General features: G+C 41.6%; 1 protein-coding gene across 1 annotated transcript in view; it reads right to left on the bottom strand.

Moving 5' to 3' along the window:
* Positions 1–19,628, bottom strand: part of LOC117523030 (neurexin-1a-like) — a 976,202-nt gene extending 956,574 nt beyond the window's left edge. The window contains exons 1-2 of the mRNA XM_034184449.1: positions 19,366–19,628; positions 16,875–18,189 (exon numbers count right to left, since the gene is read on the bottom strand). Coding sequence (XP_034040340.1) covers positions 16,875–17,586 — 712 coding nt within the window. The 5' untranslated portion in view covers positions 17,587–18,189; positions 19,366–19,628. The remainder of the gene's footprint in view (positions 1–16,874; positions 18,190–19,365) is intronic.
* Positions 19,629–25,267: the final 5,639 nt, after the last annotated feature.

Here is a 25,267-nt window from a genome sequence, read left to right on the forward strand (position 1 = left end):
TCTGTCTGTCTGTCTCAGCATAAGTCCAGTCCTATTACTGTCAGGGTCTTTTAATTCACAGGGAACATTCTTGGGACACAGACCTTGGACAGGTTCAAAGACAGCTAACCTTGACCTTTTTTAAGAGGGCAAAAGGTCACATTCTGCTTCCTATTTGTATGGGTTGGGTGACAGCCAATCAGAGTAGAGAGGCACCATGATGTCACTGGCTGGCCTCTCTGGCTGTGGAAACCGCTACGTTTCTGGGTAAACCTAACAGGTTTCTCACATATTATGTAAAAGCTATTGACAAATTAGCACTTCTAAAATGGAAAATGTGTCTTTGTAACCTGATAACACCTCAGGAGTGATTTACAAGACATCTCGTGAACGTCAGCGTGCATGTGCATCACACATGGCAGAATCCATTCTGAAACCGCTGCATTTCTGGGTAAATGTAATATGTTTCTCGTATATTATGTAAAAGTAAGAGAGAAATAACACTTCAAAAACTGAAAATGCTGATTTTTAACCTGATAACACCTCTAGAGTGATTTACAAGACATTTTGCAGACGTCAGCATGCACGCGCATCACATGTGTTCAAAGGTAACTTCTGGTCTTTTCAAAAGCTCATGTATGCACACACACACACACACACACACACACACACACACACACACACACACACACACACACACCCTCCTGCAGACTCTGTTAAAAAGTACATGCTCAAACGGCCGAGGGAATTTAAGCATTGCGTTATATTTTTTAAGCAAAGGAAAAAGACAAATATTACTTTGTTTTCTATTTTCAGTACTTAGATGGGAGACCTCTTGGAACACCGTCAGCTGTGTGTGTTTCTCCAGGTTACACTGGAGTTGCGTCACAAAGGGCATCTGGCGTAAAACTTGTGCCAAATATCAATGAGAATATGGCTGTATCCGCTGTGGCGAACCCGGAAAAAAAAAACAAAAAACGGGAGCACACAAATGGAAAACAACAATAACTTGGTTTTCTATTTTCAAAAAGAACTTGAAGAACAATGAAAACAAAGAACTTTTACCCATGGTTCTGAGTGGTACAAACATTGCGAAAAACAGTTTTTCAAAAAATAAAATAGAACACCCTGTCGCTTGTTACTGAAGTGCTATTCTGACAGAGGCCAGTAGGAGCGGCTGTGCCATAGTAGTCAGTAAACATCACAACCCAACAACTAATAGGACTCTCTGGCCACAGGGACAGAGCCCAGGTTTTTGGCTTTCTGGTTCGAGCATCTGCCCCCTGTGCCGGTGTCGCCAATCGAACGGCCCCCTCTAAAAATTGGTCCACCCTACCTTCACTGTGCATGCCTCTGAGACTGACTCTGAGTCTGACTGGCTACACCCAAAGCGATAAAAGGGAATAATGTGATTATTAACCACCAGATGACAAATTAAAACCTTTTTAAATCATTCTAAAGTCAGTTTTAAGCAGAAACGAGGTTGGTTTAAGCAGAAACGAGGCGATAATTGCCTGATTTCACTACTGATGCTCTAAAATCATGTAAGCACTACACCCCATCAATCTCAGATGTGCTGATGTGGCACTCTGATCAGTCCCCTGTCTTTTATTATGTAATAATGCTGAATTTATGTGGAAATGATTGTTGTACAAAAACTTCAGATATGTCATTGAGATACAGTAAATGACAGGAGTGCAGTTTTAAGCAGAAACAAGGTGATAATTGGTGAAATGCTGTTGATGCTCAGAACTGATGCTGCTGATGCACCGAAATAATGCATGCGCACTGAAGGCAGGACGGTCCGATTTTTAGGGGGGACCGTTCGGTTGACGACACCGGGGACTGTGAGTTCATGCCCTGAGGGGAGTCAGTGGTAGGAGTCAACACAATACAGAGATAGAACAGCCACTACTTTGGTATGTGACCTGGATGGGAGTGAGGTGAGTGTGATGGAGGCCGGCAGGAGTCTCTGTGCAATCGTAGTCAGTAAACTTCACTCCCCAACAGCTAATAGGACTCTCTGGCCAGAGCCCAGTGTCTGCCTCCCATGCTGGAGATTGTGAGTTCACATTCTCAGGGGAGTGATTGGGAGGAGTCATCACAACCCAGAAGAGAGAGAGTACAGCTGCTACATGTGGAACACCTCCTGGCACCAACTCATCAGATTGCCACAGCCTCATCACCCTTAGTCCACCCCAAGAAGACATACCATACCACTCAGCAAAGGTGTTGTGCGTCTTTTGTTTTTTCTGCCCCTGGAGCTCCACCCACATTAGACTTAGTGAACTCAGGCAGTGTGGAGAAACCCACTGCAGTGATCATTGGAGATAACTGGAAAATGCTGTGCACACATTCTACTCTCAGTTCCTGACTGATTGGACTTAACTTCTGGCATGATTCATGTCAACCTTCAAACACCACGAATGGAGCACAAGCTGTCCGTGTAAATACACAGTAAATTTTGTAAAGTAAAATTTACTCTGCTGGGATAACATATGGTCCCAGTCCAAATAGAGTTAAATATACTCTATCGCAGTGCAAATGAACTCTATCACAGTGTAAAATCAACTCTTATTGGAGTAGAAATACTTGATTTTAGAAGATGGTAGAGCTGATTTCACTCTATAATAGAGTAAATTTTACTCTATTTAGACTGGGACCAAATGTTATCCTAGCAGAGTGTATTTTACTCAGCAAACTTTACTGAGTATACAGTCTGTGGGTGGCAGAAGATGCTTTTTTTTAACATTCTCTGTTCACATGAACATGCAGCTGGCACTCGGATTTCACTTCACTGAGATTTGCAGAGTTGTTACTTTGAAAACAGCTAGCAGATGTAGCCATCTTCACCGGGGTGAAGATTATTTACTAAGATGCAAGTGGTTTTCATTTAAAAAAATAAATTCATAAGCACACCACTGGAATTAGTGCATCAACACAGTGGTTTAGGTTATAGCACACCAATACATGAGGTGGCAGAATGCACTTCTAAAACAGGTTTGTGATCTGCTGATAAACACAAAGAAGAAGTTTAATTTTTACTCATTTATACATAAGTATATTTTCAGTCTGTGGCTGATGATGTGAGTGCCTTAAAACAGTGATTCATGATGGATTTACATACATTTACTATGGGCATGAATGTAATGGGAATGAATGGTAATTTTGGGCTTTTCATTATGTTCTTGAACTGTCATTTTACCAGGGTGGAATGACTGTACAGCATACATCATTTAAGACTTTAAAAAAATTTTGAATTGGGTGCATAAGTGCAAATTTATTTTTGGAGGATCTTCTCTAATTCAAACAAGGTCAAAATTATGCTTACGAGCTCAAATATATACATACTTAAATATTTGAATAAGTGGTGCTGAAAGGTTCTACAGTACCTTTTCTAGGTCTATTATTAACTCCTCCTTACTGATCATGCTTGACAGCAGAGGTGGTGACCAAGTGGTTAGTGCGCTTGGTTTCACTGTGGAAAGTTCCTGGTACAAACCCCACCCCTGCCACAAGTCTCCATGTAATGTGGAGTTGCGTCAGGAAGGGCATCCGGCATAAAACTTGTGCCAAATCAACATGCAGATCCACCTTGGGTTTGCTGTGATGACCCCGCGTGAAACCAAGGAAATAGCCGAAGCGAGTTACTGATCATGATTGAGAACTGGTAGTTTCTCTTTGCCAGCATAAAAATGTAGTGCCACTGTGAAAACAAATCTAGATTTCTCATTGTTATGTAAATTTTACAACTGATAAACAGTTCATATGTGTGCTGAGCCATAGATCAAGGATCAGATATGGTCCATTACACCTCTAGTGTTTGTAATGTGTTTTATATCAAATAACTGCTTTTTACTAATCTTAAACTGCACGCCAGAATGCCCCCCCCCCCGAGTAACCACCCACCCTAAATTAAATTAAATTAAATTAAATTAATGTTTTTATTAAAGATGATTGAATGCTAACCTGAAATTAAATTAATCTCCTGACACCAAGATATCATAAAAAGCAAAAACTAAATAAATAAATAAATAAATAAAATAAAAAGAACTATGATGACATCATCAGTGTGCGCTCATCTTTCCTAAGTTCCGTAAATGTATTGGGTGAGGAATTAAAAAAAAAAGCAGTTATTTTACACATTAGCTGTTTCGCAGTTGTAAATCTCGCGCCATCAGTTTAAGCAGAGTTCCAGTTCAGGGCACAGTGTAAACAAATCTCGTGAAGTATGGACAATAGAATCATAGACATTATATACGTAGAGGACTCATAACTTGCTGCAATGTAATCCAGCATCGCCGCCATATTGGATTGCACCAGAATCAATGGAGAGTGAGCAAATTTGCTGGTATTCTGTGCTGCGTACGGTTGCAAGAACTGACACAGTATATAAACCAGATCGTGTGGGATTACCTTTCACAAATAAGATTGAACAATAATTTTGGTTATTTTTCCATTTGTAATATTATGTCATCATAACAAATGATACTTACATGTAACATTATTACAGCAGGAACTAGTACTCTCTCTCATTAGCTGTGTTTCTATCCAACTAGTATCTCTTAAGCGAATTTTCATTAATGCTGCAAAAGGAAGAGTGCATTTGTGTGCTTTTCCATCCACTTGTTATGTGCTTTTGTTTCACAATTCTTTGGAATTGAGAACCATCATTTCCAGTGGAGGGCACTGTTCAGATAATCCGATAACCAATAATTATCAAAGCTAATATTTTTGTTAGCGGATTAGCTTTTCAGATAAGTTTTAAAACCATCATCGGACCAATTTTGGTCCGATAAATTTAGTTCCGATAACTTTCACTCAGCTAACATTTTTTTTGCTGGTAAAGTGAGCAAAGTTTAAGAGTCAAAAAAGTTTGTAAACCCTAAAATCAAACATTTTAATCCTTGTCATGTGTAGATCAGTGGTTTATGGCAGACTGGCTGTCACTTGTTGATGACATATCATTAAACGCAAGACGTGATTGGTCAGTCGACAAAGCGAGCATTGTGGGTCATGTAGTTCAGGTTCACTTTGGACGTTACACTGTTACCATCCGCTCGGCACAAACAAAACGGACTAATTTTAACATTATTTTATTTTATTTCTTTGTGGCACGGGATAATTTAATTGCCAAGACTTGGTGGGAGAGAGGAGATCTCACGGCGCAGCTGTAAGGGACTTCTCTTCACCATTTACACACCATTTTGGATAATCAGGACGCTTTATGTGGAATATTTTATTTTCAGAATTTAATGCATCCCACTGAAACTAACAGGTAAGAATTTATATTTATTACATGTCTTTTACTCTGCCAATCAATGTGTGAAAAAGCAGCAGCTTTTAGTTCATAAATGACGGTGTATATAATACCGAGATAAACTGTGACTTCTAATACTGTGTTTTACTGCTTTTGAAAGATGATGTCAGTGTTTGGGGTTTTATTTTATTTTATTTTTTTATTCATTCATTTTCCGTGCATTCTTTTTGTGTTTGTGATCCTTGAATTTACCCAGAAGCCCATGCGGTGCTTAAAGTGAAACTTATTTATCAGAAGTCAACAGTGTAATCTGATGTGGCCACGTCCAAATAAAAGTTATCGGTTATCTGTAACAAAGATAATTTTTTTTAGCAGTTTATTGGTTTAGCGTCATAAAAGATAACTTTTCAGTTATGGGATTAATGGTTATCAAAGCTAACTTTTTGGTTAGCTGTGCCCACCACTGATCATTTCATGATTCAGTCATTTGTGGTGTCTGTATTTCACAAAGTAAGGCTGCACCAGATCACAAAATTAACTACACTGGTGTTACAGAGTGCCAGTATACGGAGGCCAGCAGGTGTCTCTGTGCAGATGTAGTTAGTAAACCTCACTCCCAACAGTTCAAAAGGATTCTCTGGTCACAAGGCCAGAGCCCTGGGTTTTCGCCTTCTGGTTAGAGAGTCTGTCTCCCATGCTGAACATCGTGAGTTTGCGACCCAAGGGGAGCGAATGGGCAGAGTCATAACAACACAACGCAGAGTGCAGCCGCTACAATGGTGCCGTGACCCGGATAGAAGTGAGTTTAGGGGGTTGAGTGTAACGGAGGCCAGCAGGTGTCGCTGGGCAGATGTAGTTAGTAAACCTCACTCCCAACAGCTCAAAAGGATTCTCTGGTCACAAGGCCAGAGCCCTGGGTTTTAGCTTTCTGGTTAGAGAGAGTCTGATTCCCATGCTGAGGATTGTGAGTTCGCGTCCCGAGGGGAGGGAATGGGCAGAGTCATAACAACACAACACATAGTGCAGCCGTTACACCAGCACACGCAGGAAACTGTGCAAAACAATTCTTTTTCAAGGGTTTTAACTCTCCAGCCCCAGTTGCAAGCCTAACAAGATAGTTTAAGACCCTGGAAACTTTATTTTCCTGGCCTTTAAAGAAATGTGCATCTTTGTAACAAAACCTGGTGAGCAAAGCAGAGGAAATTAAAGTGGTGTCCTCTGTGTGTGTGAGAGAGAGAGAGAGAGGAGGGGGGAGAGAAATAAATTTAAATGAACAATCCAAACTTGTTTCTTTACTAAATTATAAAATTTATTTATGCATTTATCTATATGCCATAGCATATGTCCTTGTTAAAGAGCATAAGAGAAAGTCTTTCAGCATGAAAGTATGTATTTTTAACCCTCTAGGGTTTGAGGGCATTACTACCGACCTGGTAAGCCCAAACGGATAGTGCGGGTGAACTGGGAACATCCGGAGGAGCCCACTGTCCGACAGATCTTCAACTCACACCTCCGGCAGAGCTTCTCTAGCATCCCTGTAGAGGTTGGGGGCATTGAACAAGAATGGGCAATGTTCAAAGCTTCCATTACTGAAGCTGTAATGTGAAGCTGTGGCCTGAAGGTCTTAGGTGCCTCAAGGGGTGGCAACCCGTGAACACCGTGGTGGACATCGGTGGTTAGGGAAGCCGTCCGACTGTAGAAGGAGTCCTGCTGTGGGTGAGGCAAAGCAGCGGGTGTGGGAGGAGTTCAGAGCAACCGTGGAGAAGGACTTTCAGTCGGCACCAAGGTGCTTCTGGTGGGCCATGAGGCACCTCAGGAGGGGAAAATGGGGAAGCATCCAAGCTGTCTACAGTAAGGATAGTACTCTGTTGACCTCAACTGAGGATGTAATCCAGCACTGGAAGGAACACTTTGAGGAACTCCTGCATCAGACCAGAGCACCCTCTATAGTGGGGGCAGAGCTGGAAGCTGATGGAGGATTGTCATCAATTTCCCTGGTGGAAGTCACTGAGGTAGTCAAACAACTCCACAGTGGCAAGGCCTCAGGGGTTGATGAGATCCGTCCAGAAATGCTGAAGGCTCTGGGTGTGGAGGGATTGTCTTGGATGAGACGTCTCTTCAACATTGGGTTGAGGTCTGGGACAGTGCCTAAGGAGTGGCAAACTGGGGTGGTGGTCCCCATATTTAAAAAGGGGGGCCAGAGAGTGTGTGCCAACTACAGGGGCATCACACTACTCAGCCTCCCTGGTAAAGTCTACTCTAGGGTGCTGGAAAGGAAGATTTGGCCGATAGTCGAACCTCTAATGAGGAACAATGCGGGTTCTGTCCTGGTCGTGGAACAACCGACCAGCTCTTTACGCTCACAAGGATCCTGGAGGGTGCCTGGGAGTATGCCCACCCAGTCTACATGTGTTTTGTGGACTTGGAGAGGGCGTATGATCGGGTACCCCGGAAGATACTGTGGGAGGTGCTGCAGGAGTATGGTGTGAGGTGGTCCCTTCTCAGGGCCATCCAATCTCTGTACTCACCAAGCGAGAGCTGTGTCCGGGTGCTCGGCAGTAAGTCGACTCATTTCCAGTGGAGGTTGGCTTCCGCCAGGGCTGTGCCTTGTCACCAATTCTGTTTGTGATATTGATGAATGGGATATTGAGGTGTAGTTGGGGGGAGGAGGGCTTCCAGTTTGGTGGGCTCAGGTTGTCATCACTGCTTTTTGCAGATGATGTGGTCCTGTTGGCTTCATCATCTGGTGACCTTCAACACTCACTGGATCGGTTTGAAGCTGAGTGTGAAGCAGCTGGGATGAGGATCAGCACCTCTAAATCTGAGGACATAGTTCTCAGCAGGAAACCGATGGATTGCCTACTCTGGGTAGGGAATACGGCCTTGCCCCAAGTGAAGGAGTTCAAGTACCTTGTTCAGGTCTTGTCTACGAGTGAGGGGACGATGGAGCATGAGATTGGCCAGAGAATCGGCGCAGCAGGGGCGGTCATGCATTCGCTCTGCCGTACTGTTGTGATGAAAAGGGAGATGAGCCAAAAGCCGAAGCTCTCGATCTACTGGTCAATCTTTGTTCCTACTCTCACCTATGGTCATGAGTGTTGGGTCATGACCAAAAGAACTAGATCGCGGGTACAAGCAGCCGAAATGAGCTTCCTCAGGAGGGTGGCTGGTGTCTCCCTTAGAGATAGGGTGAGAAGTTCGGTCATCCGTGGGGAGCTCGGAGAAGAGTCCCTGCTCCTTCGTGTTGAAAGGAGCCAGCTGAGGTGGTTCGGGCATCTGGTAAGGATGCCTCGTGGGTGAATCCCAAGGGAGGTGTTCCAGGCACGTCCATCTGGGAGGAGAACCCAGGGAAGACCCAGGACTAGGTGGAGAGATTATATCTCCACACTGGCCTGGGAACGCCTCGGGATCCCCCAGTCAAAGGTGGTCAATGTGGCATGGGAAAGTGAAGTCTGGGGTCCCCTGCTGGAGCTGTTGCCCCCACAACCCAAACCCGGAAAAGTGGTTGACGATGAGTGATGATAATGAGTCACTCGCCTGGCATAAATTTTTTATTATTGCTGTTAAAAGCTCACCCTGCATCCCACAGTCAAGTAGTATGTCTCTTTTTTTCAGGACAACCTGTACTTTCAGAATATATATGCTATAGTGGTGTTTTATAAGTGTAAAAAAGATTTACAATCAGAAATAAGAAAGGAAAAAATAAAGCAGAAAATAATTTTCACACACATTTATTCAAAATACAACATGTCCAGGAGCTGTTTAAAATGGGACAGTCCAGTTATAATTTGTGTGGAACTTTGGTATTTGATAGAAGAAAGATTTGATCTACTGTTAAAGGTCATTGCATTTCCATAAAGTGTGTTAGAGTGTGGAATGATTGTTGATGCCACAACATGTCCTGTGAGGCTTCATCGCGGCATTACTTTTTTGTTGTGCGCATCCGTCCCGACGCGCAAATTCCTCCGCACGTCTTTTCATGACAAAAAACTCCTGTAACAGTGGAATGTGCCGTTCATTTCCAAAGTGAACGCTTTGTTGATCCGGGACATCATCTGACTACCAGAGAAATGGCAGAAGAGTTGGACATCAGCACTTTTTCTGCATGAAAAGATGTGCAGAGGAATTCGCACGTCGGGACAGAGGTGCACAACAAAAAATCAATGCCGTGATGAAGCCTCACAGGACATGTTGTGGCATGTCCAGCTCATCCATAATTTCTCGGATAGTCACACGACTGAAAAGCCACCAAAAGCCATCTGAATCTTCCGAATGGTGCAAGAGCTGGGCATGTTAGAACATGTCCTGTGAGACAAACATGGAGGTGCTTTTGTCCCGCGCCATTAGCGGCTCCGTGGTGAATTCCTCCGCTCCTCTTTCCATGACAAAAACTCCTGTAACAGTGGAATGTGCCAAAAAAGTGCTATGTTCACATCTTCTGCCATTTCTGTAGTAGTCAGACGACGTCCCGGATCAACACAGCCTTCACTTTGGAAATGATCTGGTCGTTTCAGCCTGTTGATCGCCGCTCAGAGCGCGGCATGCCCTCTGCCATTGTGCACCATCTTTAAACTGGTTGTAACACTCATTAATCTGTGTGATCCCCATAAGATCTTCACCGAAAGCCATCTGAATTTTCCGAATGGTTTCCACCTGGCTGTCTCTCACAGTTTCTGAAAACATTCTGATGCAGTAAAGCAGCAGTCGATAAGCCAATTTCCTGACAATGAAAAACCGCAGAGGAGGCTGGACCACTACTCCCACAAGGCGTGCTCACAGGCGAATGACACAACCGACAGGCGTGAAAAAACTCACGCATGCGCACGAAGGTTCAAGCTTGGCTGATGCAATCGCACGTGATTCAAATCCATATAGTTTTTTCAAAAAATAAAAAGGTTGGATAGTTTTCTAACAGACCTCATATACAAAATGGTCTGTGTTTTATTGATCTTCACTGCTCTTTACACATCAGTTATGAGAGCCATATTCAATCTAACACAACATTCACAAAAAATAGTGAAGTATCTCATTCACCGAGACTCTTTGGCTCACAACATGAAATCACTCTGCCGTACGAGTGGATACTGGAAAACCATGTGTCGGTGAACCAATTCCCGTTTGGACACTCACATTACACACGTCATCACACAGCTTCTATGAGGAGTACAGACATGGTGGACGGCTGCCTAGAAAGTCCACAGAGTTTCCTTTTCAGCAAAAAAAAAAAAAAGTAAATTTCTATCTCATATCACTAAAAAGTTATTTCTAATTTAGTAAAACTTGTACTCAGCAGTCGTATATGACGGTGTTGGCCCCAGAGTGTTAATGTGTGACAGCATCCTGTATCGTAACTGAATCTCTTCTGTTTCTAACAAACCATTGGAACATCGGGTAAAAATTACGGGAGTTATGGATTATTGTAGTGGGGGATGCACCTTTCTTAGTACAAATAAATGCACTGGGGGCACAACAGGGACTAATCCAAGATGGCGGCTGCGCTGATTTGTCGGCTCCAATAGGCAGCGGCAGTCCATGAGATGTCTACGTATATAATGTCTATGAATAAGACAACATCGGGACACGGCAGTAGTCCATCACAGCCACTACAACTCCTCTAGATAACCCTCTCAACTTGGGAAAACATGCCATCATCATAATTGCCCGTGAACTCATTAAATTGGCGCCATCCACATCCTCGCTCACCACTGTTTACATGCGCTGTGAGACGCCGGAACTCTGCTGATGCCGCGGTGCATTCTGGGAAGTGCAGGGGGCTGCCAGGGGGATTATGGGAAACGATAAAGTACCGAATGCTTTTTTAAATAGATTTTGCACTTCTAGCACTAAATTTGTGAGATATATTTGATGAAATCACACATTTTATTGAAGGTGGGCAACCTGATGAATATAATATTGGCAGCGCACTCATGCATCGACCCACGCCCTCTACAGGGAGTATTTCGTGCTTTGGGCATTCCATTGTGCCAGTACAGTACCAGCAAATACTTTTTCATTTCAGTGTTTTACAACCTATATAAACAATCCACCCATATTTGTCCACGTAATTCAAGCTGCAGGGAGAGAGAAAGGCTCTATCAAAACATGGTACAAACCAATGTTACTAAATTTGTGTATTTTCCATTCATTATTTATTTTTTATTTCACTGGTATTTTTGTGTTCAAATGAGTTTATTGTTCCTGTTAGCACTATTTGCGCAGAGTATGTGTGAACTCGCTTCTGCAAAGTGAATCCGAGTGCAGTGGTCTTAAAATACTACAAATTCACTGCAGTAAATGAGCGTCTCTTTATTGTGCTTTTTGTGGTCTCAAGTGCATTTTTTTTGTGATATGTATACATCAGCTTTGCACTTGACTACACCTAATTTCTTTTAGACAAACAAGGCCATGAGTACACAAATATACATGCATACATTTGGCAGCAAAGGATACTTGGTTAATAGTTGTGAAAATGACAAGTGTGTACGATAGAAACAAGCATTGATACTTGTGTTGTGCTGTGCAACATTTTTCATAGTGTAGAAGAAGCCCTTGAAACCTTAGTGTGTATTGATAAGTAGAATTTATTATCCTTTATTTCTCCTGCGGTTAAAATGTCAAGTACAAAATCAAAATTTTCCTAGATCATACCATACAACATGAATTATGTATCATCGGATTTTCTACATATCTATGGTTGACATCTGATTGTATCATAAGACATGACTGATATGAGCTGTATTCATTCCATTTTGCACATGATTAGTGCTTTTCTTGTATTTGAGGTAAGCCACTGGAGATGATGTTTCATAGGTCAGCTAATCCCCATGGATGTGTTTGACAGGAATGCAACGCACCTTTGGGGATGGAGAGCACCTGCATCTTTTACTAATGAGGCCTTGCAGGAGATTTTGTCATTATAAACAGCAGCCTGTCCAAGCCACTTCTCCATTTCTTTAAAAGCTTAACCACAGCATGGAAGGAAATGGAATACTCTAGACTGATCACAGTATATAATATTACATATTTTGTCAAATCATGCTTCCAGCAGTTTGCTTTGTAGCTCACATAGTGTCTTGCCATTGACTTTCAAAGACCAAATGCCAGTGAGTCACCCACTATGCAAAAATACTGATCAGTGTCAATCAGTGTGTTAAACAAATATGCATCAACTAGCATGTTGCCCGTGGGGATCCATGTGTTCTAGATTGGGTAGTGTTTATAAAATAAGTAACTGACATTTTTCAAGGGTGGTAATAAATTATGCAAATTTCTATAAAGAGTTGGAATGGCATGTGAGTCCAGAATGTTTTTAGAACCTTACACCTTAGATCTCAACAAGTTTTAGAAGAAGAATTCAACCCTTTCATTTCCTGTTAATTACGTAATTTATAATGTTAATTTCCTGTCTTAATGTATTTATAAATTGTTTAGGTTCCTGTAATCATGTATACACTATTATTATTATTATTATTATTATTATTATTATTATTATTATACTTCAGTATTACTGCTATTTTGTTATTTGATTTTTAAATGGACCACAATGGAAATAAGCGTTTTCAGTTTCTTGTGTCATTTATGTATTTGTAACTTATTTAGAATTATATTATGTGCTTACATTGAACTTGCTAAATAAAAACACACACACACACACACACACACACACACACACACACACACACACACACACACACACACACACACACACACACACACACACACACGCTTTTAATATTAACATGATTTACTGCCCCCTGCTGGAATGTCATGTGAGTCCAGAATGTCCTGTCAATGTTCCGTTTTGTATTCTTGACCCTAAATACGTAAGCATACCAAATGGCAAATGTCAGCTGTTCTGTTTCTCTATGATCAAAACTACATGCATGCACGCGTGATTCTTTTTGTTTGTTTGTTTTTTTCTTGATCCTCCGTTAAATGCAACAGGATAAAGATTCATTTTCTAACAAATGTCATTGCAAGTGTATTCTGTAACTGATTGTTTTGATATTCATGATGCAATAAAGGGAACAATACTTTTATGTTTTGAAAAGTGAGAAAACTTTAGATTGCTTTAAAACACTTTTCAAGAGAGGTTCTGATAGGGCTCTGTATTCTACAAGGCATAAAGCAGCACACATATGGTATATTCATATTGTTTGTCATTAAAAATGTTTTTTAGACCACCAAATACCAGTTCAAAACTTCACTGCTGTCTCAAGCTCTATTTAAAAAGCCCAACACTCATATGTGCCTTACATAAATGGGTTCACAACACACATTAACATTAACAATTAACAAACAAATTAATAAACATTAACTAATGGACAAAACTAAATCATAATAACTTTTCTCCCTCCTGTTATAGAGTTTCACAGAGGTTGGGACTATAATACATCATTAATACATCATTATGTGTAACAACCCCTGCTTTGATTTTTTTTTTTTTTTTAATAATAATGGTAATGGTCTAGTGGTTAAAGCATTGGGCTTGAGACCAGAGGATCCTCAGTTCAAATCCCAGCCTGACCGGAAAATCACTAAGGGCCTTTGGGCAAGGTCCTTAATCCCCTAGTTGCTCATGGTGTGTGGGTATCTTGTATGGCAGCACCCTTACATCGGGGTGAATGTGAGGCATTATTTGTAAAGCACTTTACACGTCTGATGCAGATGGAAAAGTACTATAAAAATGCAGTCCATTTACCATTTAAAACGAAAGCTTACATCATAGTACGCACAACAGTTAACGGCAGACTGAACAGTTTATTCCACATGCTAAAAGTACTGCAGGCGATGGCTCGCAGAACTTCATTTCATTCAAGAATTTGCATTGGAGATCCATCTCAAAGGCTCAAATGGCTGCACTTTGGTCAGTGAACAAAATCTTCATACAGAGCAGTGGATGCCATCATTACGAATCATAGCAGTCACTATAACTTCCTTTGTTATGTCTTTTCTGCCTGCGAGTTCCATGTGCATCCATGTTGTGCACACAAATCTTTCTCCTCAGCAGAAAACCAGTCACATCTTCATCAAGTCTTCATCCTCTGAATAACAATGCACCAGGTTCCAGACATGTTGGCCGTGAATGGGAATTATAGATCAATGTTTGATCGGTTGATTTACTGATATGCGGGCAAAATGCCCCTGAAAAATGCCCCTTTGTTTCCAGTACCCTACTTTGTTCTCACATTTCCCACCAATTAATTTGCATTATATGGTTGAATATGTCCCAAGTCAATTAATGCCATTTGTGCCACTTGTCTGCACTCGTGATAGGGACCTTACATCCATCCATGTTTGTTTGTTTTTTGTTTTGTTTTTTTTGTAATTAAGGGTCATGGGGGCTGGATGTCATCCCAGTAGTTGCTGCATGTTTCTATGTGTTGGTTCTGCAGCAGACTGGCAGCCTGTCCATGGTGTACCCTACCACCACTCACATCTGCAGTCAATTTAGAGTCACCAAATCACCTAACATGTGTGTATTTGGAAGTGGGAGCAAGCTAGAGCACCCACAGGAAACCTATACAAACATGGGGAGAACATGCAAACTCCACACAGAAAGGACCAGTTCTGAAGCGAACCTGAGACCTTCTCACTGTTAGGCAACAGTGCTAACTACTAAACCACCGTGCCGCCCACAGGTCTTTCAGCTAAATTATTTTAAAGTTATACATGACATTGACATGAATTTATTTGGCATGGTAACCCATCCTGTTAACTACCAATCAGCAGCTTGTTAAAAATGATCTCTTTACCAAAAGTACCCCTCACTCAAAATGTTTAAAATGGGAAAAACACCACATCATTATTATCTCCGCCAAGGAGGTTATGTTTTTGGTCGCGTTTGTTTGTTTGACTGTCAGCAGGATAACTCAAAAAGTTTTGAATGGATTTTGATGAAATTTTGTGGAGTGGTTGGAAATGCCAAGAGGAACAAGTGATTAAATTTTAGTGGTGATCCAGATCACGATCCGGATCCCGATGCTAACGAGTTAGCATGTCTATGGCATTTTCAATGTTAAAAGTTAGCATTAAGCAGTTGCAGCTGTCATCACGTTCGGGTGTATTTGTTTTCAAATTGTAATATTTCTTACATTTATTTTTGTTTATATATTAATAATCTAATGATTATTATATACAATTTTAGAGAAAGAGACAAAAAGAAATAGATCACTGTGCCAAGGAGGGAATCTCTTTAGGGTCAGTGACCCTATGGCCTTGTTTAGAGAAGTGTTTCATGAATGTTAAAAAATTCATATATTTGCAGTTTAGTTGAATAATAAATTGCATTTTGTCTCTTATTTGTTTTTGTCTATAAGCACATGCAATATCAATATCAGTGCTCAGATCACAGTAGCTTCTGGGAAAGGTGCAAGTTGCAATAAACTGTGATGCCAAGCGCTAAGGATACATGCTATCCAGTCACAGCAGATGAAACTTTTTTTACTACTGAGCAAACATCATTGTTAGACTTTTTTAGGTTCAATGATTCCACGGCGTGTAGATGTTATGGCGTCATTGACACCATGGCCTTGGTGGAGGTTTGCACTCTCTGAGTGCTTCTAGTTATTATTATTATTAATTAATTAAAGTTCTGCAATAAATAATTCCAAATTTTAATTTAATTTAACCCCTTATGACCTATGAGTGTTTCTGAGAAATTTCTGCTTCAGTGACATACAAAAAAGTGAAGGCTTGTTCATGAACATATGGTAAAAGAGTCATTTACATTGTATAAATGTCTATTAACTCCCTCACTCTCGCTCTCTCATGCTCTCTCTCTCTCTCGCTCTCTCCCTCATGGTCTCTCTCTCTCACACACACACACAAACACACACACGCACACAAAATACATAAACCCGGGGGTGCAAATTAACACCATTTCACACACACCGGAGAAGAAAAAAACAAACTTTTCTGTCAGTCTGTTTTTTTGTCTTCTGGACAGCTGTTTGTGCTTTAATGCTTCCATCTTTCATGCATATTTTACCCGCTGGTGCCACTAGCAAACAAAAGCTGATCGGTCCACTCATCCATCAGTCAAATTCCTTGCTACTTTAATGTGACGTTACAGTGAAGGACTTTAAAATGTATGGTTTTCCAAAATAAGCTACATTTTATTCCAGAGGTTATCTTGTGTTTTGTATGTCATATGGGTTTTACTGTGGAACAAAAACATCAAGCTTGGGCTCCTTTTTGTTTCAGAGAAGGTAAATCTTATGAGTGAAAATCGTATATTAGCATTTTGTTGAAAAATATCAAACATGAAATAAAACCAACTTGACAAACAGGGTGCTTAGCCCACTCACAGGTTTCTCTCATTTTAAAGGGATAATTGGCAAGCTTATACATACATGATATGTCAAGAATTCAGCTCTAATGTTTTGTGAAATATGATAAATTGGTTATGGTTTCTCGAGCAGGTGACTTTGTTTACCAACCACACATACCCCTCACAATATGGCTGCCAACTTTACATCCATTTGCCAATGTTATATGAGTGGCATGTCCTCTCTAACTATACATCAGGAACTCTCTGAGTGCATGCACATATGTCAGCTAATCAGCCCATGTTCCAGCTTAATGAAAGATCAATGGAGGGCATCTTGAATGGAATTAAATTAATTTGTCTTACCTTCACTGCAGTCCTTCCCTTGGAACCCCGTCTGAGAGCAGTCGCACGTGGGCTTGTTGTTGATTAAATTGCAGACGCCTCCATTTAAGCACATGTTAGCAGTACCACAGAGGTCACTTACAACCCCTTCACTGTTGATCATTACAGACTCAGTGTTGTTGACCTTTACATCTGTTATCCATCCGGCAAACGGCAGCTGATCTTTGACCGCAGCTGACGTGAGTCTTAACGCCACAGAAAGTATCTCCGATGGTATTCCACCAAGAAACAAATGGCTGAAAACAGTCATATCCCGTCTTTTTGACTTCACCTCCACCCATTTCACCTCGTCATCCACCATTAGGGTCGTGTTCTTGAAGTTTCTCCTTATTGTGACAGCATGCCACTGGCTGTCGTTGACCGCTGCGTCAGAGAGGACGGTCGCCGGCTCGGCACAGAAAATTGAGAAGCGAAGGCTGAGTTTGCCGTTCTGTATGAAAAGTTCTAGAAAGTCACAAAATCCTTCGTCATCGAAGTAAACTAGCAGCCCGTGGGAGCTCTTTGTTTTCATGTTGAAGCTCATTTCACTTTCGCAGCATGCGTTCCACACTGGAAATCTAGCCCACTGCCCCTCAGTGCCTGAGAATTCAAGACAGCTACCTCTTTCTAGGAAACAGCAAACAAGCAGCCCCACCCATATGATATGGGCGCCATGTAGCTTTTGTAAAATCATTCTGCGTAGGTCAATAGGTGACTGTTCAGCTGAATTAATTTACTTATTTCAGCAGAAAGTGTGTCGGTCAGGCTTTGATTGGGCAGACTGGCATATATTTGATTGTCTACATAGGTCGGCAGGTGTGTGCATTGTACAACAAAAGATTAAATAGTATAAATAATTTGCATAGCAGTAGGCTTTGCCAACACTTATCTCCTGCAGCACATACCATTACCACACACTGTCCAGGCCGCTGGCCAAACCTCTCACTGTTTGCGCAAAAATAATTTGAACTGTTTAAAGGTCCCCTCTCCCATGACTATTTAGAGCAAACTGACAGGGATTCAAATATCCATCGGGCACACTCGGTATAATTTATGTAATTATGGAACAGTCCCTTCTGGTGCCAGTTAGAGCGTGCACCGTTTCACTTGAGTTGAAATGGCAGCTTGAATCTTGGTATTCATGCCAGCATTCTTTGGCGGGTATACTGGAAGCCTTGCTCTGGGCTTCAGCCTGCATCCTCAGTAGCGATGTGACAAAATGCCATATGGAGCCAAGTTGGCTGATAAATCTCAGAGAAAGAAGCAGTGTCTGTCAAGGCAATCCTCAGTCAATTTTCTGAAAAAAAAAGAAGAAAAAAATGCCAGATAAACATTTAAGTCTCAGTGTCTGCTTCCAAATCCACTTTGCCTTAATGAAAAGTCAGAGTTAATGCTGTAATTAAGGGAGAGCCATCACAGCCAAGTCTTTGTAACAAACCAAACCATATCATTGGATTAAAGACATGACAGCTTTCTAGGAAGCCTATGTGAATGCATTCCATCACACATGGAGGCGTGCAGGCAATATTTTATCAGAGGGGGAAAGAAAAAAACAATCAGCACTGGACTCTTATTATGAATCACTGCAACTCCGAAGCGCAAAAACAATCTGCAAATCAAAAGCAGCACTACTTTCAACTTTGAGCGCAATTAACAGCAGGATTGTGACGCACAGATGAGTACCTGAAGACCAAAAACGGGAGACAAAGGTGCGTCATTGGTTCCATAGTGATTGGATTGTGTGATACGTGATGAAAAAAATTTGAATACAATAAAATAAAATAAAACGCGTGAGCTTCATTATATTTCATCCGTCACTGTAGTTAATCTCTTTGCCCTTCAAATCAGAAAAAAATATGCTCACGGCTGAAACAGGCGCAAAGCTTTGTGTTGATTTTGCGCAATTAGTTTGCATTTCAAAGAACATTGGAGGCGCTGCGCGTTTTTTTTTTCCAGTATAACCTCTCCGCACTTTAATCACATTAAATCAATACCTATATGCAATGATTATTTGTGCATTTCTCCTTTTTTTTAAATGTTTTTCCCCTCAAAACGGGACTTCGCCAATCGCCATCAGATCATCACCAACATGCCCCCGTAAGATTTTTACGCAGCGCTAAAAGCGGCGCTTTAATTACAATCATCATTATTGTCGTTGGAGCTGCATCGTCTGCTGCGACTGGAGAGTAATTAAAAGAAAACCAGCTTTAATTATTGCCTCCGCCTGCAGATTGTTTACTTGTACGGGACATTAAATAGTTGGCGCAACAGAAAATGGCATTTCATCAAACTGACACCGCGATCCAACTCACCGCGCTTCACATCGCTTTGAGAGCCTGAAAAATCTTCATCGCGTCAAGATCTGCTTTCAAATGAATCACAGCAGCACACACACACACACACGGAGGGAGACACAGAAATCCACTTTCACTCTGTAACTCCAATTTAAAATATTAAAAACATGGCATATTACCTTTGCAGGTTCTGTCCTTCAAGTTCTGTTTAAAAACAGAAATCCCACGCAGGGGAAGAAACAATAATCCAGAGGTGAATCAGTGATGAAAACTCGTGTGCGCGGGTGGAAAATGCGCGGATCTCCGTGGAAGAGGAGGTGCAGTGTGTGTCCCCCGCTGCGCTGATCAGGAGCCAGAGACACGGTGCGTCACGTGGCTGTCGGTGATGCGTGCCGGGGAGTGGCCGATTGCAGCACCACGGACAGCTCCGTCCGTCCGTGCGTCCGCACGCATCCACGCCAACTTTCCACAAAAAGGCTCCTAAAGCGGGTGCACCAAATGCACAAAGTGGGATGATTTGACCTCTCTGCTCAATAATAACGCTTCAGCCTGAGAGAAAAACAGGTGGGTTTGAACTGACTGTGTTGAATTTTTGCAGTCAAACAAGTTCCAAAAGGCAAAGGCTGCAGATAGCTGACTTTTACGCATTGTTTTGCCAAGTCAACCCAGTGATTTGATGTCCATTAGTAATTTCAAAACTTTATTTCCAATAGTACATTATTATCCTTGGGGAACTGCATAAAGATAATCTTTCCCAGTGTTTCTTAAAATAATCAACAGCAAGTTTTAAGCACTAGCGGTAGTAATAATACAGGTAATATTTATTTTATTCAGATCTCACTATATATTGGTTATGATTGGGGTTTTATCTTAAACATGTCCAAATACCCATAATTCTGTGGCTTTGTGTGGGGAAATTTTGGAGCTTTTTGCAAACCTTAGGCTTGAATCACCTCGATTTTGGCTTCTGTAACATATGTAATAGAAATCCACATCACCTCCTGTTTTAACCTGAGATACACACCCACTGAGCTTGTGTGACCTTGGTGCAACAGGCCCACTCCATGAATTAGAATAGAAAGGAGAGTCTTCCAGTATGCAGATGACAGCAGTGTGTTTTCCTTTTTGGAAGAAGGTCTTCAGAAAATCCTTGAAACCTTTGAAGCCTTCACCAAGCTTGGCCTTTACATCAACCTGTAGAAGTCACAGATCCTGAATCATCCTCCACCTAGCATGGCCAGGCCAAGTCCACAGTTTCCTGCTGTGAAACTGCAGGCCATGGAGAACATGACCCACTTTCCATCAAACACCAAAATCAATGATGAGATCCAAGACAGACTCAATTGTGCAGGAGCTGCTGTTGGCCGGCTTTGCACCTGTGTTTACAACAACAGAGACCTTAGACTTGAGATGAAAATTCTTGTCTGCAAAGCTGTTCTTGTGCCAACCATCTTGTATGAATCTGAGACTTGGATCACCTACTGCTGCCATCTGAACATCCTCAAGCAATTCTGCCAAAACTGCATGAGGAGTATCCTCTGCATTAGGTGGGAAGATTCCAGGCTGAAGCCAAGCTTCAGAGCATCAAGTGTGCCATTATCAAGAACCAGTAGGTGTGTCACATCATTAAGATGGATCACAGCTGACTTACCAAGCAGATCTTCTACTCCCAGCTGAGTGAAGAAAAATTGTCCAGAGGAGGGCAGGAAAACCTCCTGAAGCACAACCTCAATCTACTCCACCATTGACTGGAACAAGCTAGGGACCAAACCAGATGACAAGCAATGATCCATGCAGGAGTAGGCGTCTTCAAACCCCCCCCCCCCCCCCCCCCCCCCCCCCCCAAAAAAAAAAAAAAAACAATGCAGATGAACAGCACAGAGGAGAAAGAGGAAGGAGAGAGAGCAAGATCCTGACTGGCATGTGAAGTGTTTGTCAGAAACAGTGCACATCAAGATTGGACCTGTTCGGCCATTTCTGCATTCACCATCCTTTCCAGGAATTGATCAAGAGAATTCTTTACCATAGAATAATTGCTGCAAGGAGAAAGGAGGCTCTTTTCTAAAAGAAAATGGGTGTGGCAAATACCAAATCTTATCGGCACTAAGATAATAATCATAGCTGATGATGATGATGATGATAATTATTATTATTAATTTTATTGTTGTTCTGGCAGCATCTGTGGTGCATGAATTTTATTTTTTTTTTGCCAAAAAAAAAAAAAAAAGCTCATGCCAGTCATGACAAATCCAGGCTCAACTAAACATATATTTTTCACTTTTTAAGTTGAACTGAGAGACGAGAGCAGGTTGTATGAGCATGCTTCACTGCCTGTCTATACAGTAACTCCAAAAATAGAGTTACAAAGAGAATGGATTTTGATTGCGTGTTGTTGAGGGATTGCTCTTCGGTCATGAAACAGTTGTCTAAATTTTAAAGCAAAGCCATAACTGAATCCAAATTTTTAAAATTGTTCTTAATTTTTAGCCATTTCCTGTTTTTTTTTGTTTTTTTTTTTAAAAGCTATTATGACATTACAAAGAATTATTTCTTTGTTAGCTTGGTTTATGATGTTCACAAGATCCATATATATATATATATATTGGTTTCTAATTTCTCACTTGATGGAGGAAATGATACATACAGACAGATCCATGCCATCTCTGAGTGCCTATTTCAATTGTATATTCAAGATTAAATTTGAAAAAATACCTATAAAACTGCAGATGTAGCCAATATATTTTCTGACCAGATGTATCTTACCACTTGGATGTGTTCAGGCTCTTTCAAATAGTGTACTCTATTAGTTTAAGGCAAAAGCTAGAAAATATGGGGTGATGAGTGGAACTTTTTCTTTTTTTCCGGAGATGCTGTGTAAAGCCTCGTTTTGTGAGTGAAGTGCTGTCTCAATAAACATCTAACAACATCCTTGAACACTCAAACTCTGATAAGCAACATGTAGCTAACCAGTGACAGAAAAGCTGCTACAACACAGAAAAGGTAAATTAAAATGTCCTTGTGTGATGTTGTGGCTAATTCGCTTTGGACAACAGATGAAATCTCAATGAGCACTGACAACAACACACTTTTCTTTGAGTACTACTGTTTTACATCTCCTCCAGTAACCTGAAACAGTGGAATTTCTTGCAATTTAGAGGCCCATATTTTATCGAATGTGTTGCGAGTCAAAAGCCCAGATATATCCAATCCCTTCTTCTGCCTAAAAGGGGAACAAGACTGTACACTGAAAAAAAAATACTGCAAAACTAGTGTATTGCAGTTTTCACATACCAGCAGGTCCAACTTCTGATTGCATATTTTGTTGAAAAGGAAATACATACATGGGGAGGTGATGGTCAAGTGGTGTTGGGCTTCAGACCAGAGGATCCTCAGTTCAAAACCCAGCCAGACTGGAAAATCCCAAAGGGCCCTTGGCAAGGTTCTTAATCACCTAGATACTCCTGGTGTGTAGTGAGCGCCTTGCATGGCAGCACCCTGACATCAGTGCATAAGTGTGTCTGTGTGAATTGGTGAATGTGAGGCATAATTTTAAAGGGCTTTGAGCTTCTGATGCAGATGGAAAAGCGTTATATACAGTGCGGGAAATAAGGATTTGATTCACTGTCAGTTTTGCAGGTTTTCCCACCTACTAAGAATGGTCTGTAATTTTTATCGTAGGTATACTTTAACTGTGAGAGAGAGAACCTAAAAAAAAAAAATCCAAAAACTCACATTGAATGATTTTTAAATAATTAATTTGCATTTCAAATGCAAGAGTCTGTGGCCTGACGAAGGGCATTTACCTTTTGTTAAATAAAGCTTTTTTGTATCGGAGCACTGTGGTTGTGCGGATTTGGTTTCTAATTTAGGAATAAGATCTGAGCCATAACCCCTTCATTCAAGAGATACCCAGCTGGGATAATAAGTTGGCCACAGGAGGAGAGAGCTGCCACTGATATCGAGACACAAAAAGAGCATGGAGGTTTCCACCTAAAGTTTAGATCACTGAGGCTCTGTGAGCAATGGAAGGCGGGAGGACAAGGATGAGTGTCACAGCCACAATCCAAGAGGAGACAAGGAGCAACCATGAATACCTCAGAAATATGGCCCACCGAGATCCAATGCTGCAAGAATGTCTCAGACAGTTCAAGGCAGAAGATAAGGAACAGGAGCAGGAGGTAATACGGAAGACCAAGCCCCTCCATGGAATGTACCATCCACAGATAGAGGAAGTGGCTGACATCAAGAAGACCTACCAGTGGCTAGAAAAAGCCGGCCTAAAGGACAGCTCAGAGGCTCTGATCATGACAGCACAAGAACAAGCTCTAAACACCAGATCCATGGAGACATGAATCTACCACTGGCGACAGGAACAACCCTATCTCATGCCAATTCATGACGGTATCACAAAATGGCGTGACCTGCTGCAAAAATGGCAGTGATCCGCTGCAAATGTGATATGTGTTTTAATTATTATAATGTGGGGAAATCCTGCAGTGACATGCACCTCGTGGGGTGTCCCATGGGGTGATTTCCTGCAAGACACGATATTCACCAGCATTGCAGTGCGCTGACGTGCCGGACAGCTGAAGCAATATGCATTAATTAATATTGTGAGGTCATGTGAGGTCGTATCCTGCAAGACACTATAGGTGTTCCCCAGCTATGACTTGCAAGCACAGATATCTGAAAGCTGCACGTAGCAGGGGGACATGCCCACCTCTGTCAGCTCACTTTCTGTACCTTCATTCTGTGATTTTTATTCTATCTATGTATTATTATGTGTTTGTCCTGCATCTGTCTGATGCCTGTGTTTGTAATGTACCATGTGGCATGCACTGAACCATCATTTCCAGCAATCAGTGAGTCGCTGGCCGGCGATCAGTTGGGAGGTGCTTTCCCGTGCTGTGTGCGCTCAGACGTGGCTGGCCGGTGTCCATGTGATTATGTCTGTACATATGTATCAGCATTTCATGCAAGTGTTCCCCCCTCTCCCGAACGCCACATGTGTTGCGTGGGGGGGCACGACACACGACACACGTGCACACGTGCGATACACACGCAGGCCACATGTGTTGAGGGGAGAGCCAACACTCTGGCACACCACGTGTGTTGCTTGGCTACGCCACAATCGTGGGGCACTTTGACAATTTTCACAGACAGCTCGAATGTGGTCAGCTGTTGTCTACTCTCGTACCAGGAGCGTGACTATCCTCGCCTTTTCTAAGTGTCCAGCGAGCGGTGTTAGATGTTCATGTGTGACACCTGGAATTTGGCCAACACCTACTGAGAGAGGGGTCGAATGAGCACTTGCAGGGCACTCACTTGTCTTTCGGCTGCTGATGTGTGCGAATGTTTGTAGGGACAGGTGTACGAGGCATTTGTGGTGGCTCCCATTTTTCACAAATGGCAAGCAATTCCTCCTTCGTGCGCTAGTCAGCTTCAATCATGTTATGTGTGAAGGGGACCTTAGCACTGCTACCTCAGAGCAGAGGCAATTTTAGACTTCCAGTTTTAGGGGTGCTTAGCACATTTTTAAAATCTAGATGTCCAGAAATACAATTTCCCATGATTTCAGAGTGAAAACATTGCTTGTAAAAGCTGCATTCATTGTCAGAATGATAAAAAAAAAAAAAAAAAAAAAAACGCACATTAGCAATGGTTAACGCCCCATACATAAAATTCCTGCATTCTGGTGCAGTTTATATAACAAATAATTTAATCTCCTAATGTGGTGAGGGCAAATAGTAATTGCAACTTAGGAGCAGGTCTGAAATATTGAGAGGCTGAGTACAGTATATTATCCTTGTTTTAATATTAGTCTTATGAGCCTATAGTTATTGAAGATTTTTTATTTCATCTTAACAGATTATTATCTCATAGTACTTAGTACAGAACACTCACCCTGGTATGACTTTTCAATTACATTTAGACAGTTTTAGGCATTACTTAGATTGTGTTTTAGTTTTGGCTATTCATTTATTTATTCTACAAACTGACTGATGTCTCGGTTTTTCTGGCAGCACACACATCCACGTTGTAAGTCATAAAAATACAGTAGTTGCAGTTGTTATGATCAGT

Source organism: Thalassophryne amazonica, chromosome 13, assembly GCF_902500255.1.
Source record: "Thalassophryne amazonica chromosome 13, fThaAma1.1, whole genome shotgun sequence".
NCBI lineage: Eukaryota > Metazoa > Chordata > Actinopteri > Batrachoidiformes > Batrachoididae > Thalassophryne > Thalassophryne amazonica.